Genomic DNA, 16,261 nt, shown 5'->3' with positions numbered 1-16,261 from the left:
GGAACAGATATTAATGGACCTAAACTTGAAAGACAACTTCAAAAATATGGAAACAATGTAAAGTGAATTGTCAGCTATGACAGTTTGGGTTGTGACTGTAAAATTATTATTGCCCATTATGAATCCATTAAGAGCTCACCTAACCCCATTTCTCCCTGATAAACTGATATCAGACATAACTTTGACTTTAACTTTGACTTGTTTCCTTATTGCCTCTGCCAGTTGATGAGATGGAATTAATATTCTGCATACTTCAATATATATCTTATCCTTAGGGGTTTAAATTGCTTTGTGTGGATGAGTAAGCACAGTTTGTATGTCACCCTAGTGAGAAAACTTGAGTTCATGCTGGCTCTGCAGGGTCAGCAGGGTGAAAACACAGGGTTGTTGGAAGATCAGACTGTTCTTCTTGTGAACAGGCCTTTTCAGAGGGACTGTGCCCTTCCACAGATAGAGAATTCTTCATAGCAAAGCAGAAAAAAAGGTTAGACCTGTATCTAGGATAGCTTTTAGTCTTGAATGAATGAAATGTTACCCAGTAGGAGAATGTCTGCATCCCCTCACGCTGGCACAAACAGATTGAGTGTAACTTACAGCAAAATTGTTTAGAAAAGAAAAAAAAAAAGCAACAGCACCTGAACAGACAACACCAGCATCTTCGTAGTGGGCACAGTTGTGTATCCTCCACCCAGTGTGATTGCAGCGCAGCAGGGACACCTCATTTCCACCGCACCTCACGTTGTCCAGCAGGATGTAACCGGAGCCTTGCCCGAAGTAGGCGCTTCCCATAGCTGCAATGGCATTGCCACAGCCCAGCTGCCTGCACACAACCTGGGCATCGGCAAGGTCCCAGTAATCGTCACAGACCGTCCCCCACTGTCCTCTGTAGTAGATCTCCAGGCGGCCTTCGCATCGGTGCCTTCCGTTCACCAGCCGGAGATAGGGCGCTTTGGGAGAGAGGGAATCGAGCACAGACCGGTCAGACAAACAGGCTGGAAGTGACTGTCAGGAGTGTTCTGTCCTCTTGCCCCATTGTCCCTAGAAGGTGCTTGCCCAGCCCAGTATTAAGTGCCTGTAAGGACAGAGGTTTATTCACACCTTTTTTTCTTTTTTTTTCTTCCTCTCTTCCAGATCTCAAAATCAGCTGCGTGTATTTTATGCAACATTCCCACAGTAAAGACAGACAGCAGGCTAAGCAAAAACTATTTAGGCAAGAAAGGAAATTCTTTACTAATAAGCAAACTTCAATAGGAAAGCAAAAGAGAGAAAATTAATTTCAGTTTCTCAATGAAACCTCTCCATGGTTTAAATAATTTAACTGGAATTTCTCTTCTTCCTCTAGAACTTTCGGGAGAATTTTAAGGACATAGAGTCCACACATCAAACCCAAATCCTATTGTTTTTGAGAGTAATTTTACTGGAAGAATTCCACTGAATATTCTACAGACTGGACAGTGGTCTCAGCAGGATGATAAAGATTTCAATAGGAATTCAGTGGGTTTTATTTCTTTTATTCAATTGAAGTGTAATTAGATTTTTGAAATAAAGAAACAACCTATCATGTATACATCTGATTACTGTGTTCATTCAAATAAAACACATCTGCTTTTCAGTTTGAGTTGGTTTGTTTAGATGTTCTGCTGTCAGCAGCATAATCCTGATTTTAGAGAATCATTTTTGATGAAGACATTTATTGAAGCCTTTACCACCAAGTGTAAGTGAGCAAACAAATGTAGTAACTTAAGATTTGCAGTACTTACACTTTGGAATTCAAAACATGCACGCTGCACTTGTTATCCTTTGCTTTTCTGCCAAATGCATATTTGCCTTCTTATTAAACACTAAGTCATCCAAAGCAAAACAAATCTCAGGAGTTAACAGCTCCAGGATTTCTTCACTGCATCTAATTCTTTGTTATTGGACTAGAAGTACAGTAAAGACGGTGGCCAAACTAAATTTGTCCTGATTTGTATGCATTTCAAAGGGAGAAGCTACAAAAGTGCCCCTTGACTTATGTTTGACTTCTTTCTTCAAATACCTACTTGAACTTGCACATTTTTGGACCCCTCTCAGAGGAGTTCTGAGAGGTGACACAGCAAACCTGGCGAAAAGTCAGCGCGGGATTAGGAAATTAAAGCAGATCTAAACCGGGTTTATTTGCTTTCACTCAAGGTCTGTCATCACTGTGAGAGCACAGCCATCAGCTGGGGATGCAGTCAGATAGGCTGAGTCCCGCCTGACACTTCAGAGGTATCAAAAAGACAAAAGCCTGTGATTTATACAGCAAATACTCTCCTGCAGGAGACAGAGGCAGAGGGCAGAGAGAAGAAATAGAGTAGCCAAAGAGAGATGGCTCACCAGCAGGCAAGCAGAAGACAGATGGAGGAAATCGGATGAGGTGGATGATGGCAATATAAATTCTCATCCTGACGCTGAAATAACTGGTTAGAAAAATCATCAGCAATTATTCTAAGACATACACAGAACTATTTACCTCAAAAAAGTCACCCAAGTCGCTTAGGAGATAGAAACTAATCACGTAAGGGAGAAGTCAATGACCATAAAAAAGTTCAACTAAAAGCATTTCCTCACTTTCGTTATTTTTGGATGTCCACCATTTACCCATAGTGCTAGAGTAAGAAAAGTTTACTTCTTGTTATATTCTGTTAAATTTTACATAAGACCAAGAAGAACTAAATGATACAGGGAATATTAAATATACAACATATGTATGCATGCATATACTATGGAATAAATATACACTGAAAATAAGTAAACAAATAAATAACCATTTCCATGATTCTTAGATCCAGTTTCTGGAACTGGAGGAATGACTCGTTCATGACATACTCACAGATGCAATTCTTGAAGCGTTGCAAGGCACTAAAGTACAACCTTGTGACAGCAAAATGGACTCCACTAAATGGTTCAAAACATTCTTACCATTCACTCTGGTGATTAGTTCATCATTTTAGTAGAACAAAACTGTGCTCTGTCTTCCCTCTAATTCCCTCTTTAGTCTTTTTCCCAGACTGATACAAACATGAATCTAAATTCTGTTCACGGAATCAACAGACAGGCTCCAAGCATTAAATTTTCTTATGCACCCTGGAACAAGTCAAAGTGGTTTTACCTGTTTTGGCCTCCAGAACTGCTGCACCCAACAGGAGTAGCCATGTCAAAATCATAGTGGTACCCATCTTACCAAGTGTTGTTGATAGAAAGGACCTCAGAATATATAGTCTCTATTTCTGAAGGGGAGTGGCCCTACAGGTCTCTTTTTCTACAGGAGAACAATAAAACAACCACAGTCCTCTGATCTGAAACAAACATATGTTTGATTTGTTATTTAATATTTTGTAACTTCCTGGGGTTTTGCAAAAAGATAACATCTCAAGAGTAACATTTTCCATTGCCTGGAAGGAAATATTTATGCTACCATAGGTTTCACAATCATCTCATTGTACAAAAAAAAAAAAAAAAAAAAAAAGAATGAGTTCCTATCCAAAGATACCTTTCAATTCCAGCTGATGAATCTCAGTATTTTTCTTTCATGGGGAGATTCCCCACTGGCAGTTATCTGGATGGCAGCAGAATCTTGAAACTTCAATGGGCTTCTTCCAGCAAAACAGTAAAAGAGACTTTCCAACTAGTATGATAAGCTTTCCTGGGGAGTCAAGAATGTCCCAAAGCTTCAGCATACTTTAAATAAAATAAGACTTGACCTAGTGGCCCTGTTGAAGTGTGAATGGGGAGTCCCTGAAGAACCTTGCGATTGAAGTCAACACCTCCACCCCCGCAATGAACCCATTCTTTTTTGGCACATTTAATTTCAAGCCAAAACTCAAAATTCACTGAAAGGCTGTTAGATAGGAAAAAAGTGCCAGAGAATCAGGGTCAGCTGATAACCTTTTGTGCAAACACTGTAGAAAAGTGAGTAGATTTTATGCAGGATTAAGAAAATTACGTAGCTTGCAACTTCATTTTATTCTAAAACTTCCTTTGATGCTTTGAACCAGCAAATGAGGGTGGAAATGTTCAGATTTCTGTTAAGAAAATTTCTTAATATATTCCTGTGTTTAATTTTGCACAGTGGCAGTTACACCTGTGTCATTCTTTGAAGAACGAATCCAAAGCTTTTTCACAATATGAAATAATGCTTAATTCTCATTCACCACTCTCTTACCAGAGTGGTTACTTTCCTCTCTTCCTGTGTTTTAACAATTTAACAAGAAAAAGCTGATGAGCATCCTTACCCTGAAGAGCCAGAACGTTGTTCTCCATCTCATTCCTGCCTCTACAGCCATCATGTCTTGGATGGAATCATCCCAAGTTAAAATTGCTGCCATATACAAATTTGTTGCCTCCAGGGACAGCCATCAAGGATGAGAACCAAAGGCCAAAGGCAAAAGAGAATGATCTAGAAGGCCTTTCCACAAAGGCCAACGTTATTGGAATGGAAGAAGGAAGTGTAAAATACAAGAGGCCAAAGACAATGTTGGAAACCTTGAGAGTGAACGCTGAGAAGGGTAAATACGTTTCTTCTTTATCCAAACAACCATATTTGCACATGAATGAGGATATGTACACAACACCTGGTATTCACTATTCATATTCTTCTGGTTTTGACACCTTGAGAAGGCGCAGAAAAAATCCAATACAGCTGACTGGCCAATCAAACACTGCAGTCGGTGAAGCGAGAGTAAGTGATGGATCACAGTTCTTCTCCAAACTCCTGCAATCACTGAAAAGGGTGAGGAGGAAGGGGAACACAAAAGGGATTCCCAGGTGGTTCAAGTGTGAAAAAACATCTTAAGTTGCCCAAGTAAAAGGACAAGATTGCTTAATTAATTCTTCATTACACTCCTCGCTAATGAATTATTAATTTCAAATATCTAGGTATTTCTAAATATCTTTCTAGACATTATCAGACAATGTCTGCACATAGAAATAGATGAATGGTATGTTCCAATTAATCTTAATTAATTAATTAATACAAATACTATACAGCTCGTGTTTTCATCCTTCTCATTGCTTAGATTAGTCTCTTGCAGTAACAGATTTTTGTTCTTAAGGTCTTCTGGCAGCTTGAGGTATTTTCCAGCACATTACTCTGTGAAAGAAGCTGCACTGAGCTTTAAAAACACTTTCTCTTCTGCTGACTGAAAGTGGGGACACTTTGCAGCCATACTGGTTTTGGTGAGGTCACAATGAAGACCACCGAAAGAACAAACAAGACTAATCTGCTTTCAGGTGTGACCACCAGAAAGTACCTACACTGGAAAAAGGGCATCCACAGACTTCTGAAAAAAGGAATGATAGTCTGAATCCAGATGTTATGACGCAATTAGGCAGTTTAGTCTAATTTATTGGGTTACTTGATGGCCTTGTGGGCTCCATTGCCTGTGTCATTTGAAGCACATCATTGCAAACTGATCTGCATTTGGCCAGTGGTGAGGATGCAAGTGGATCAGAACCGTCCACCACTGGATTTATTGGTAGATTTCCCAAATGGGGGAGGACAGGAGGTGGGAAGGAAGGTCTGTGGCAGAGAAATCATTCACCAGGCACATGTAATTTAGAGCATGACCCTTTCATCATCATCAAATGCAGCCCTTGCTGTGCTGAGCAGATCACTGGATTCCCCTGAGTCTGGACAATGTGTGCTCTGCACAACAGGACTAGATGAAAGGCAGGTCACCCTCCTAGATTGTTCTGCCCTTCAAAGGTGGCTGTAGGCCAAGGGGAGGGGGGGAACCTCAATCCTTGTTCCTCATGTGTGGAAAACAACTCACACTTTCTGTGTGCAGTGCCGGTCCCTACGTGTTTGATCCCATCTCCACAACATGGAGAGGTGATGAGAGGCCTACCTGGAATCACGAGGAGAAGGCAGCTGGAAGGAAAAAATGGTACAGGCTGTAAGGATGATTCCTGTCAGAGCTGCCCACATCCTCCTTGTCAGATCAGGATGTCACCCTGGAGTACAGCACACCTTCCTTACACGTCACTGCTTTGACTCTGGCTCACCTCACACTCAGCACATTACGCTGTTCCAAATGAACTTACCCCTTTCATAGCTGGCTGGAAAACAGGAAAGTCTGAAGAAGGGCATTTCTCAATCAATACCAATGACCTTTTCACCTGTATTAAGTAGCTTCTTCCGAACAAATTCTTCTTTTTTTGTTAGTTTTATTTTGTTTTCGCATGGGGATAGGAGACAGGTCACACTTCCTTATGGCAACTTACGTACATTCTCTCCCTCCCCCACTTCACAGGTGTAGAAATGTGTGAGAGCAAGAGCAGAAATCATTGCTTGGAAAAGTCACTTTGTCAGAAGCCACATTTTCCAGCCTGATAATGTGTTAGCCATGAGTTCATACACACAAGTGCCATGTTTGCAAGTACACAAAAAAGAACATTACTTGAAAAAACAAAACAAAACACCATTTTTTTTTATGCTTTTATTACACATTTATCTGACAGATTTGATTATGTTCATCCTCCATACAAAATCTTATAAATGACCTACATCTACTCAGAGAAACGTGTACTTGGGAAGAACCATAGCCCCCAAAGTGAGGGTCGCTGTACAGGAATACTTCTTTATGTGTATTCTTGCTTATGGTTCATTATTGAGATTTATTTACTGCAAAGTAACATTTCTGTTGGACTACTTCACAGGGTATCTCATGGTGCTACATAGGTGTTTTATCTGCATATCAGCAATGGCCAAAGTTCTTTCTCAGGTCACCTAAATCAGACAGACCCTCAACCAAGGGTTCAGCTGAGATGCCCTGAAACGTCCAGCACTGAAGATGCTTATTTGAATGATGGAGTGGAAGAATCAACCTTTCCTTTGCACCTCAGGTATGCTTGGACTAAATTTTAAAGTCAGACTGCTTTATAAGTTCAGTTCATGGTAACATCAGGTATAATCTTGACACAAGACGTTCTTCTGACAAGAAGATGGTGGAACAGTCAAGTAAGAGTTGCCCCTCACACTGATTATTCAAACCCAAATAATGAAGCAGATGGCTGGTGAAAACATCCTTCCACCTGCAAGCCCAGGCTGCCTCTCACATTATCTGGTATGGGATGGGTCTCTGCAGTTTACGCTTCAAAAGAAATCCTCCCACTGTGAGAAGAGCAGCAGCTGCCATCACCATGGCAGTGACAGCCAGGGGGACGTGGGAGCTGGCAGCAGGCACTGAGCTCGGAGATTCCCCTTTTGCCTGGATACCAGAGTCAAGCTCTGTGCACGAAAGAGAAAGAGAGAGGCTTTTACACTTGCTTTGCTGACCTGGTTAATCTCAAAGGTAATTAGGCAAAGAGAACTTGAATTACAGTACTGTGATCTGGGTTAGATCAGAAACCAAATTGTTTTACTGCAAATGATTCAGTGGCCCCATGAAGTGAGTAAAGATTATGGCAAGAAATTAAAGAGTAACTGAGAGTCTGTCATGATTACACTCAGAGAACACAAGATGCCTTTTTCTGACAGTGGAAGTAGCAGATACAGGGAAGCAGCGTGTCGAAGGGGACTTAGAGATTGATTGTTAATGAATGAGAGACATGTAAATCAGGCTCAGCCAGCTTTGGAATATTAATACAAATCCAGCAGGGAGAGGAGTTATAGCTCATCCATCTTTCTGCAGAACTGAATCAATTGCCATTTGACATGTGCAGAACAAAGAATGGATCTGAACTATGACAGAAAGGAAGCAGCTTGTAAACCTAATATAAATATTATATTAAAAAAAAGTATAATCCCCCGTAAGAATCACAGCAGAATTGCAAATAAACGGGTTTCACATCTGAACCGCAATGCAAACACACTGTAACACACGAGAGTCTTACGTTATTTAGGATATTTAAACTTACCAGTGTTCCTGTTCTCAGCGTGAGCTTCCCGAAGCTGCACAGGTCCAATAACAACATTCACCAGTTTCTGGGAAGAACCTGAGTTCCTCTTGAGCCTTCTAACACAGCCCTGATAGCAGCGGGAGGAGTAGTCTCTGTACCTGCACACCACCAGCTTACACTGCAGGTAAACTGATGGGTACTGCTTAGCGAAGGAAAAAGCGTTGAACGAAAACCGAGCAACGCTGTTGCGCGGGGAGGGGTGGGAAGAGTAGGTAGGGTCCTCAACACACCTGGGAAGACATAAACCCAACAGATTAGCTGTTAACCAATAGCTGCTCTTGAATAGAAGCATTAATAACATTACCTTTGTGCAGTAAGTTTCAGGATTAAATACAAAATCAGACATCAGAAGGATGAAGAAAAGCGCGTGCTTTTAGCAAGAAGAGGGATTGTTAGGTGTACCCAGCACAGAAATTTTGGAGCTCAACAAAGTCTGTGTAAATATGGGGAGCTGAAAAATGACTAATGGTTCTGCTGGTTTCTGTGTTTCAGCTGAGAACCTGTTTTGCATTTGAAAATGGGATTGCCTGTGTGCAAAGAGGTCCCTGAAGGTTGCTGAAGAAAGTGTCCTTTTCTACTCTGCAAGCACAAAACTAATTCTAATACTTTTTTGTTGATGTTTTTTGGTTTGTTTTTTTGGTTTGGTTTTTTGTTGTTGTTGTTTTGTTTAGTTTGGTTTTGTTTTTGTTTTTAATAAACATGTTCTTTAGTGCCTCAATGTCCCTTGGTATAAAATTAAGCAAAATGTTTTGGGTTTCTGGAATAACAAGAAAAGGCTAAGGGACTGCTTTTTGAGTAGACAGTTTTTTATTCTTGCTACAATGCAGTAAAACTCTAGTTGTGATGTATGGAAATGCAGAGCCACTGACATCCCTACATTTCATACATTGATTTCAGAAACAAAACCAGACTTCAATTTCTGCACTTGAGAAGAAATCTCAGTGCAGATCCTTGAGTGAAATCTCAGGGCTTGACTGCAACTTCTGAATGGCAGTTCTTTGTCATACTGTATTTTATTCAGGCTTTGCCAAAAGGTTGCTGTTAGAACTATATTTGTACTGAGGATTGCAACCAGTGTACACTGGCCTTAAATCACCTCTTTCACAAATTAAGCTCTTTCAGAACTATCCATGTACTTTCAAAGCAATTCTTTAGAAAATCCTTACCCCCTTCTGATCAGTTCATAGGTCTTTGTTCTAAAATCGCTAGGATCCGGTGATGCCACGCAGGTGTCCACAAACACTATCAGATTTTGGTCAGAGCTGTGCAGAGATGCTTGGAGGAACAAATTCTGATTCAGGTCAATGTAGTAGGGGAAGCTCTGCACCGGCCACAGGAAAGATGAGGAGTTGTAGAACGCCAAGTTCACGTCGTATCTGCCATACTGGGTTTCTTTGACGTCGGTGTTGTCAATGGCAGTGTACACTGCTTGCACCCAGGTGTTCTGGATCATTTTGCAGTTGACATGTAGGTGAAGGTCCTTCTGCCTTTTGACGGTGTAACTGGGAGCAGAGGCTTTTATCACGTTGGAGTAGGTGATGGTTTCGTTGTCGCTCTATTTGACACATTAAATGAGGACAAAATTACCACTTGTGGTCATGTTCACTTGTGTACTATAAACTTCTGTATGTGCCAGGTCTTAGAATTAGTCAGAAAGAACATGTCATACTCAAAAATACCTAAGCATCTGTGTGGCATTGCTCACCTAACTCTCCCCTGTGCTCTGCTCTTGTTCTCTAAAACATCACCCTGAAATAGATACAGAGATTTCCTAAACCCTGGAAAGGATAAATAGGAATATTGAACAAACTTTAGCCTCCAGAAACACGTGATTATCTCCTGTGCTTTGAACGCCTGTGGCCTACTACACCCTTTGCAATTCAAGACAGTTTTCCAAATGTCTATTATAAATTCCCATGCCCAGAGCTCTCCCAAACACCAACCTGTCTGTGCGTGCCGCAGCCGTTGTAGGGAATGTTGAATATCACCGCCGTTGATGTAATTGTTGGTCTGCAGTTGGAGTCAGGCAAGCTGATGCTACTGACTAGGTAGCCCTGTGACTGGAGATAGTGTCTGTCTACAACTGCTCGCATGGAGGTGGGGTAGCACGCAAGGGCTAGGGAAGAACATGAGAACTATTAGAGACTCCAGGTGCTTGATAATGCCTGCAAATTGCAACTTCAACAAATGCAATACCCGCTATCATCTAAAGATAAGCCAAACCGCTTACTGTCGCACTTTGGACTTGGATATGAGGAAGCAATAGTCTCTGACGTACTTCAGCTGACCTTCAGTTACTGCCCTGGCAAAAACATGTGGCTTACAATAGCTTTTTGCTTAGACCTTGAGCCTCTATCACCACTCACACAAAAATGCTAAGAAGTGGGAGTTTTTCCTGAACAAGAATCCAAAATGCATTGTGGAAGGTGTAGAGCTGAAGTTTCAGGATGGTTTAGAGAAGCACAACTTGGCTGGGAGGGGATCCTGATGCTGTCTCCATGATGCTTCACTGAGTCCATGACGTGAAAAGCAAGGATTCCATGGAGAGTTTGGCCTTTGTGGAGTGAGATGTCTGATAACAAGGACCTACTGGCAACACACAGCCTCTTGAGAAGCACTTAAAAAGACAAGAGAGCCAACTGTTTGTGTTGGGGAGGTTGTGAGTGTGCTTGAGATACACCTTAGCATAGGGACTGCAGGACAGTACTGGAACAGGTCACCCAGGGAAGTAGCTTTGAGTATTTCATCCCTTGGACATTTCTAGAGACACAGCTAGATAATGGACCTGACCAGGTGTTGGCAAGACCTCTGCTTTAAATAGTTGGACACAGAAACCTCCAAAAGTCCTTTCTAGCCAATATTTCTATGATCCTATGAAAATTTGCCCAGAAAGGTACAAAAAAATGTATGAACTGTGATGTGATACAAAGAAATATGAATTTAGAAAGCATGATAGAAAATATCTAGAGGCAATTAGATTGATACTGAAGATTTTTTTAAGAAGAAAAAATAATTATTGTCTGAAAGTGACTGATCAATAATCAGCTACAAAATTCAAGTTGGAATGTCATCTATGTGGGATTTCTTCAACCAAAGCAAACCATATTTATATGGTAAACAAAATCAGTGTATAAAAAAAGAAAAGAAAGCATTACAAACAGAATGGAATTATGAATAGAATGGAAACTTACTGGCATTCTGGTCTGCTGGGAAGGACTGATACTGAGCCCGAAACCTTCCATTGGAATATCTGGAGTCACTGTAAAACTTGACAGCCATGAAGTTTGAGGATGACCTGTACGTAATTTTAGAAGTAGAACAAATTCCTCCAAGTAGAGATGAAGTATTGGGTGGCCCATCATAGATCTCAATATAGTCATACAGGCATCCACCTTGCAACCTGAGGAAGAAATTTGAACGTGTAAGAAAACGCATTTGGTAAACTTTGGGTTTTAAATGCTGAACAAACAATAAAATAAGATTCTGCATTCATGCAATTCCCATGTGTATTTATCACTCACTTAGAGGATGGGAAACGTGCCCAGGAACTGCAGATGCAGTTGAGATTTTGAATCTATTTATTGCCCAGTAGAAAGTGGTTTACTTACTGAACACTTTCAAATGTGAGCATAATGCGGAAATTATTGGCTACTTGTATTTCCCACAAACAATCTGCTTTCTCCGGATAATTCAAAGGATAAGGACTCTCAAACGTCCCGGAGGGAGTAAGAAGTAGGCTGCCACAAAAGAATCTTTTGTCTAAAAAAACAAAAAAGAAAAAAGAAAAGAAAAGAAGACATGATTCACTTATATTTAATTATGTTAAAAAAAAAATATATATTGTATATAATCAAGTCAAAGCAAGAGGAGGTTAAATTTCAAAAGAAACTGAATGGTTGTTCTCTTCTAAGACTACAGGTGTGATTATCTCTTCAAAGAGTTATGACTGACCCTTGCAGTTAGGCTTCAGTCATACATGTGTCAGGGAAAGTCATGTCATGGTCCAAAAACCTTTAAATCAGAGAAGAAACAAAAGAAAATCTCCCACATGATCACCACAGTCTGAAATCCATCCCCAGAAACACAGTCACACAAGCAGCAAAGTCCGGTGTGTAGGATTTAAACAATATCAATAAGGATTTTTTCCCTAAATATTGCAACATGCAAATGTTGCATCTCACAGCTACTAAATAGTAACTAAATCACCTCCAAAATAATGCCTCAGAGAAACAGAAGAAAACACACCAACCTGGAATAGTTGTTGGAGGGCGAGGGGTGCCCATGGTTGCGGCATCTGTAAGGGAGGAAGAGAAAGAAGCAAGTGAGGCCCTGGTGGATGAAGGAGCTCCTGGGCCCAGGCCCCTGGAGTGGGGGGAAAGCAGCAGTCACACAAATATGAACTCACGTGTCGTCCAAGTGTCCCATATGTAGCCTGTTGTGGTATCTGCAGGAGAGGAAGAGAAAGAGGCAAGTGAGGCCCTGGTGGATGAAGGAGCATGGCCAGGTTTTCTCCCAGTGCCGGGGAAGTTGGTGCCCCCGTGTCACACGGACAATGGGGACCTTGGGGGTCTGAGAGAAAGAGGTTGGCCCAAAAACCATAAAATCAGAGAAGAAACAGAAGAAAATCTCCCACATGATCAACATAGTCTGAAATCCATCCCCAGAAACACAGTCACTCAAATGGCAAAGTCCCGTGTGTAGGATTTAAACAATATCAATAAGGATTTTTTCCCTAAATATTGCAACATGCAAATGTTGCATCTCCCACCTACTAAATAGTAACTAATTCACCTCCAAAATAATGCCTCAGAGAAACAGAAGAAAACACACCAACCTGGAATAGTTGTTGGAGGGCGAGGGGTGCCCATGGTTGCGGCATCTGTAAGGGAGGAAGAGAAAGAGGCAAGTGAGGCCCTGGTGGATGAAGGAGCTCCTGTGCCTGGGCTCCTGGAGTGGGGGGGGAAAGCAGCAGTCACAAAAATATGAACTCACGTGTCGTCCAAGTGTCCCATATGTAGCCTGTTGTGGTATCTGCAGGAGAGGAAGAGAAAGAGGCAAGTGAGGCCCTGGTGGATGAAGGAGCATGGCCAGGTTTTCTCCCAGTGCCGGGGAAGTTGGTGCCCCCGTGTCACACGGACAATGGGGACCGTGGGGGTCTGAGAGAAAGAGGTTGGCCCAAAAACCATAAAATCAGAGAAGAAACAGAAGAAAATCTCCCACATGATCACCACAGTCTGAAATCCATCCCCAGAAACACAGTCACTCAAATGGCAAAGTCCCGTGTGTAGGATTTAAACAATATCAATAAGGATTTTTTCCCGAAATATTGCAACATGCAAATGTTGCATCTCACACCTACTAAATAGTAACTAATTCACCTCCAAAATAATGCCTCAGAGAAACAGAAGAAAACACACCAACCTGTAGTACCTGTTCTGTAGGCCTTGGTTGCGGCATCTGTAAGGGAGGAAGAGAAAGAAGCAAGTGAGGCCCTGGTGGATGGAGGAGCATGGTCAGGTTTTCTCCCCATGCTGGGGATGATATTGGTGCCACTCTGTCACAGGGGCAATGGAGAGCTTAGGGCTCTAAACAAAGGGTGGTCTTGCCTGGTGGGAGCCATCAAAAGCATATTCCTGAACACGTCTCCAAGGCACAGCTAATTGTGGCCAACAAGGGGCCAACTGTGGAAAGAGTGCTGGTAGGTGTGGAGGAAAAGCCAAGGTACCTGAGCAAACAACACCGGCATCTTCACTGTGGCGACAGTTGTGGACGCCCCAGCCGTTGTGGCTGCACTGGAAGAGGGAGGACTCCCAGCCTGCACAGTTCACATCGTCCAGGTAGATCTCGCCACTGCCTGGCCCAAAGGCACTGTTTGATGGTGCAGAAACAGCAGAGCCACATCCCAGCTGCCTGCACACAACCTGGGCGTCCCTCAGGTCCCAGCCGTCATCGCAGACGGTGCCCCGGCCCCCCGGGAAGGAAATTTCTACGCGCCCCTCACAGCGGTTCCTGCCGTCCACCAGGCTCACAGTGGCACCTTGGAAAGGGGCAGAAATGGAAAACTTGAGGAGACCCTGCAGCACACAGGCTCCTGCTCCTGCCAGGGCCTTGGCAATGCTCTGTGGGTTCCACCACTCCCACCATCGGCCTCATTAGGCTGTGCTTTTCCCAGGCTCTGCCCTCCCACACAGAAGAGCAAAGGCCAACCTCTGCAGCACTTAGTGGCTCCGAAAGAGAAGGGGCCCGAAAAACAAGGAGAAATTCAGACCCACCTGGGGGAATGGTGGTGGTGAACCATGGTAGGGTTGTCCCTTCGGTTGGGGTTGTGGGGTATGCTGGAGAGGAAGAGAAAGAGGCAAGTGAGGCCCTGGTGGATGAAGGAGCATGGCCAGGTTTTCTCCCAGTGCCGGGGAAGTTGGTGCCCCCGTGTCACACGGACAATGGGGACCTTGGGGGTCTGAGTGAAAGACGTTGGCCCAAAAACCATAAAATCAGAGAAGAAACAGAAGAAAATCTCCCACATGATCAACATAGTCTGAAATCCATCCCCAGAAACACAGTCACACAAGCAGCAAAGTCCCGTGCGTAGGATTTAAACAATATCAATAAGGATTTTTTTCCCAAAATATTGCAACATGCAAATGTTGCACCTCTCACCTACTAAATAGTAACTAATTCACCTCCAAAGTAATGCCTCAGAGAAACAGAAGAAAACACACCAACCTGGAATAGTTGTTGGAGGGCGAGGGGTGTCCATGGTTGTGGCATCTGTAAGGGAGGAAGAGAAAGAAGCAAGTGAGATCCTGGTGGATGAAGGAGCATGGTCAGGTTTTCTCCCCATGCTGGGGATGATATTGGTGCCACCCTGTGACAGGGGCAATGGAGAGCTTAGGGCTCTGAACAAAAGGGTGGTCTTGCCTGGTGGGAGCCATCAAAAGCATATTCCTGAACACGTCTCCAAGGCACAGCTAATTGTGGCCAACAAGGGGCCAACTGTGGAAAGAACGCCGGTAGGTGTGGAGGAAAAGCCAAGGTACCTGAGCAAACAACACCGGCATCTTCACTGTGGCGACAGTTGTGGACGCCCCAGCCGTTGTGGCTGCACTGGAAGAGGGAGGACTCCCAGCCTGCACAGTTCACATCGTCCAGGTAGATCTCGCCACTGCCTGGCCCAAAGGCACTGTTTGATGGTGCAGAAACAGCAGAGCCACATCCCAGCTGCCTGCACACAACCTGGGCGTCCCTCAGGTCCCAGCCGTCATCGCAGACGGTGCCCCGGCCCCCCGGGAAGGAAATTTCTACGCGCCCCTCACACCGGTTCCTGCCGTCCACCAGGCTCACAGTGGCACCTTGGAAAGGGGCAGAAATGGAAAACTTGAGGAGACCCTGCAGCACACAGGCTCCTGCCAGGGCCTTGGCAATGCTCTGTGGGTTCCACCACTCCCACCATCGGCCTCATTAGGCTGTGCTTTTCCCAGGCTCTGCCCTCCCACACAGAAGAGCAAAGGCCAACCTCTGCAGCACTTAGTGGCTCCGAAAGAGAAGGGGCCCGAAAAACAAGGAGAAATTCAGACCCACCTGGGGGAATGGTGGTGGTGAACCATGGTAGGGTTGTCCCTTCGGTTGGGGTTGTGGGGTATGCTGGAGAGGAAGAGAAAGAGGCAAGTGAGGCCCTGGTGGATGAAGGAGCGTGGTCAGGTTTTCTCCCAGTGCCGGGGAAGTTGGTGCCACTCCTATGGTGTCACATGGGAGATTGTGAGCAACTTCTCAGCAGGATGTTCGTCTGGTGTGGGAGTAAAGAAACCCAGAACACACCTCCAAAACATTTTCTTTTCAATCAGATGAGTCCTCATTTTTTGTGTACCCTGCCATGTTTCCTTCACTGGAAACTTTCAGGGTTAGGTTGGACATATCTCTGGGCATCCTCTGGTTGAAGCTGTCTCTCCTTATTTTTGGACTAGATGATTTCTAAAGTTCCCTTCCAGTCCAAATCATTCTGTAAGTCCATGATTCTGTGAGTGTATTATTCTTGGGTTCTTGTTGTCCACAGCTGCTTTCAGTGACTCAATTTGCAATGCATGTAATAAATAAATTCAGATGAGGTATATTTTCCCTAGAGAGCTGCACCTTTTGGATGCAGGACAAAGCTCTCGAGCAAGGTCTCTGGAAATTAGGAAGTATCTAGCAATGCCATATTCCAGAAAGATTCACAAAATTATCTTTTCAGTGAACCAAAGCCTGTCAACAGAGACAACTGAGGGCAAATCTACCATTTAGCAAATCTATTTTTCATATATGAATGTTTGAATTAATGCTTGGTCAGACTAAAGAAAATAGC

General features: G+C 43.3%; 1 protein-coding gene across 1 annotated transcript in view; it reads right to left on the bottom strand.

Annotated features, from left to right (window-relative positions):
• DMBT1 (deleted in malignant brain tumors 1) overlaps positions 1–16,261 on the bottom strand; it is a 51,605-nt gene that overhangs the window by 13,048 nt on the left and 22,296 nt on the right. Inside the window, exons 15-29 of the mRNA XM_050340820.1 lie at positions 15,502–15,564; positions 14,961–15,272; positions 14,647–14,691; positions 14,196–14,258; positions 13,606–13,960; positions 13,345–13,380; positions 12,916–12,954; positions 12,758–12,802; positions 12,329–12,367; positions 12,173–12,217; positions 11,115–11,323; positions 9,867–10,039; positions 9,090–9,478; positions 7,882–8,153; positions 636–947 (exon numbers count right to left, since the gene is read on the bottom strand). Coding sequence (XP_050196777.1) covers positions 636–947; positions 7,882–8,153; positions 9,090–9,478; positions 9,867–10,039; positions 11,115–11,323; positions 12,173–12,217; positions 12,329–12,367; positions 12,758–12,802; positions 12,916–12,954; positions 13,345–13,380; positions 13,606–13,960; positions 14,196–14,258; positions 14,647–14,691; positions 14,961–15,272; positions 15,502–15,564 — 2,397 coding nt within the window. The remainder of the gene's footprint in view (positions 1–635; positions 948–7,881; positions 8,154–9,089; positions 9,479–9,866; positions 10,040–11,114; positions 11,324–12,172; positions 12,218–12,328; positions 12,368–12,757; positions 12,803–12,915; positions 12,955–13,344; positions 13,381–13,605; positions 13,961–14,195; positions 14,259–14,646; positions 14,692–14,960; positions 15,273–15,501; positions 15,565–16,261) is intronic.

The sequence above is a fragment of the Myiozetetes cayanensis genome, unplaced genomic scaffold, assembly GCF_022539395.1.
Source record: "Myiozetetes cayanensis isolate MyiCay16 unplaced genomic scaffold, myiCay2020 scf10, whole genome shotgun sequence".
In the NCBI taxonomy this organism is placed as follows: Eukaryota; Metazoa; Chordata; class Aves; order Passeriformes; family Tyrannidae; genus Myiozetetes; species Myiozetetes cayanensis.
The sequence above is the reverse complement of the archived record's forward strand: the minus strand, read 5'-3'. Positions and strand labels throughout refer to the sequence as shown.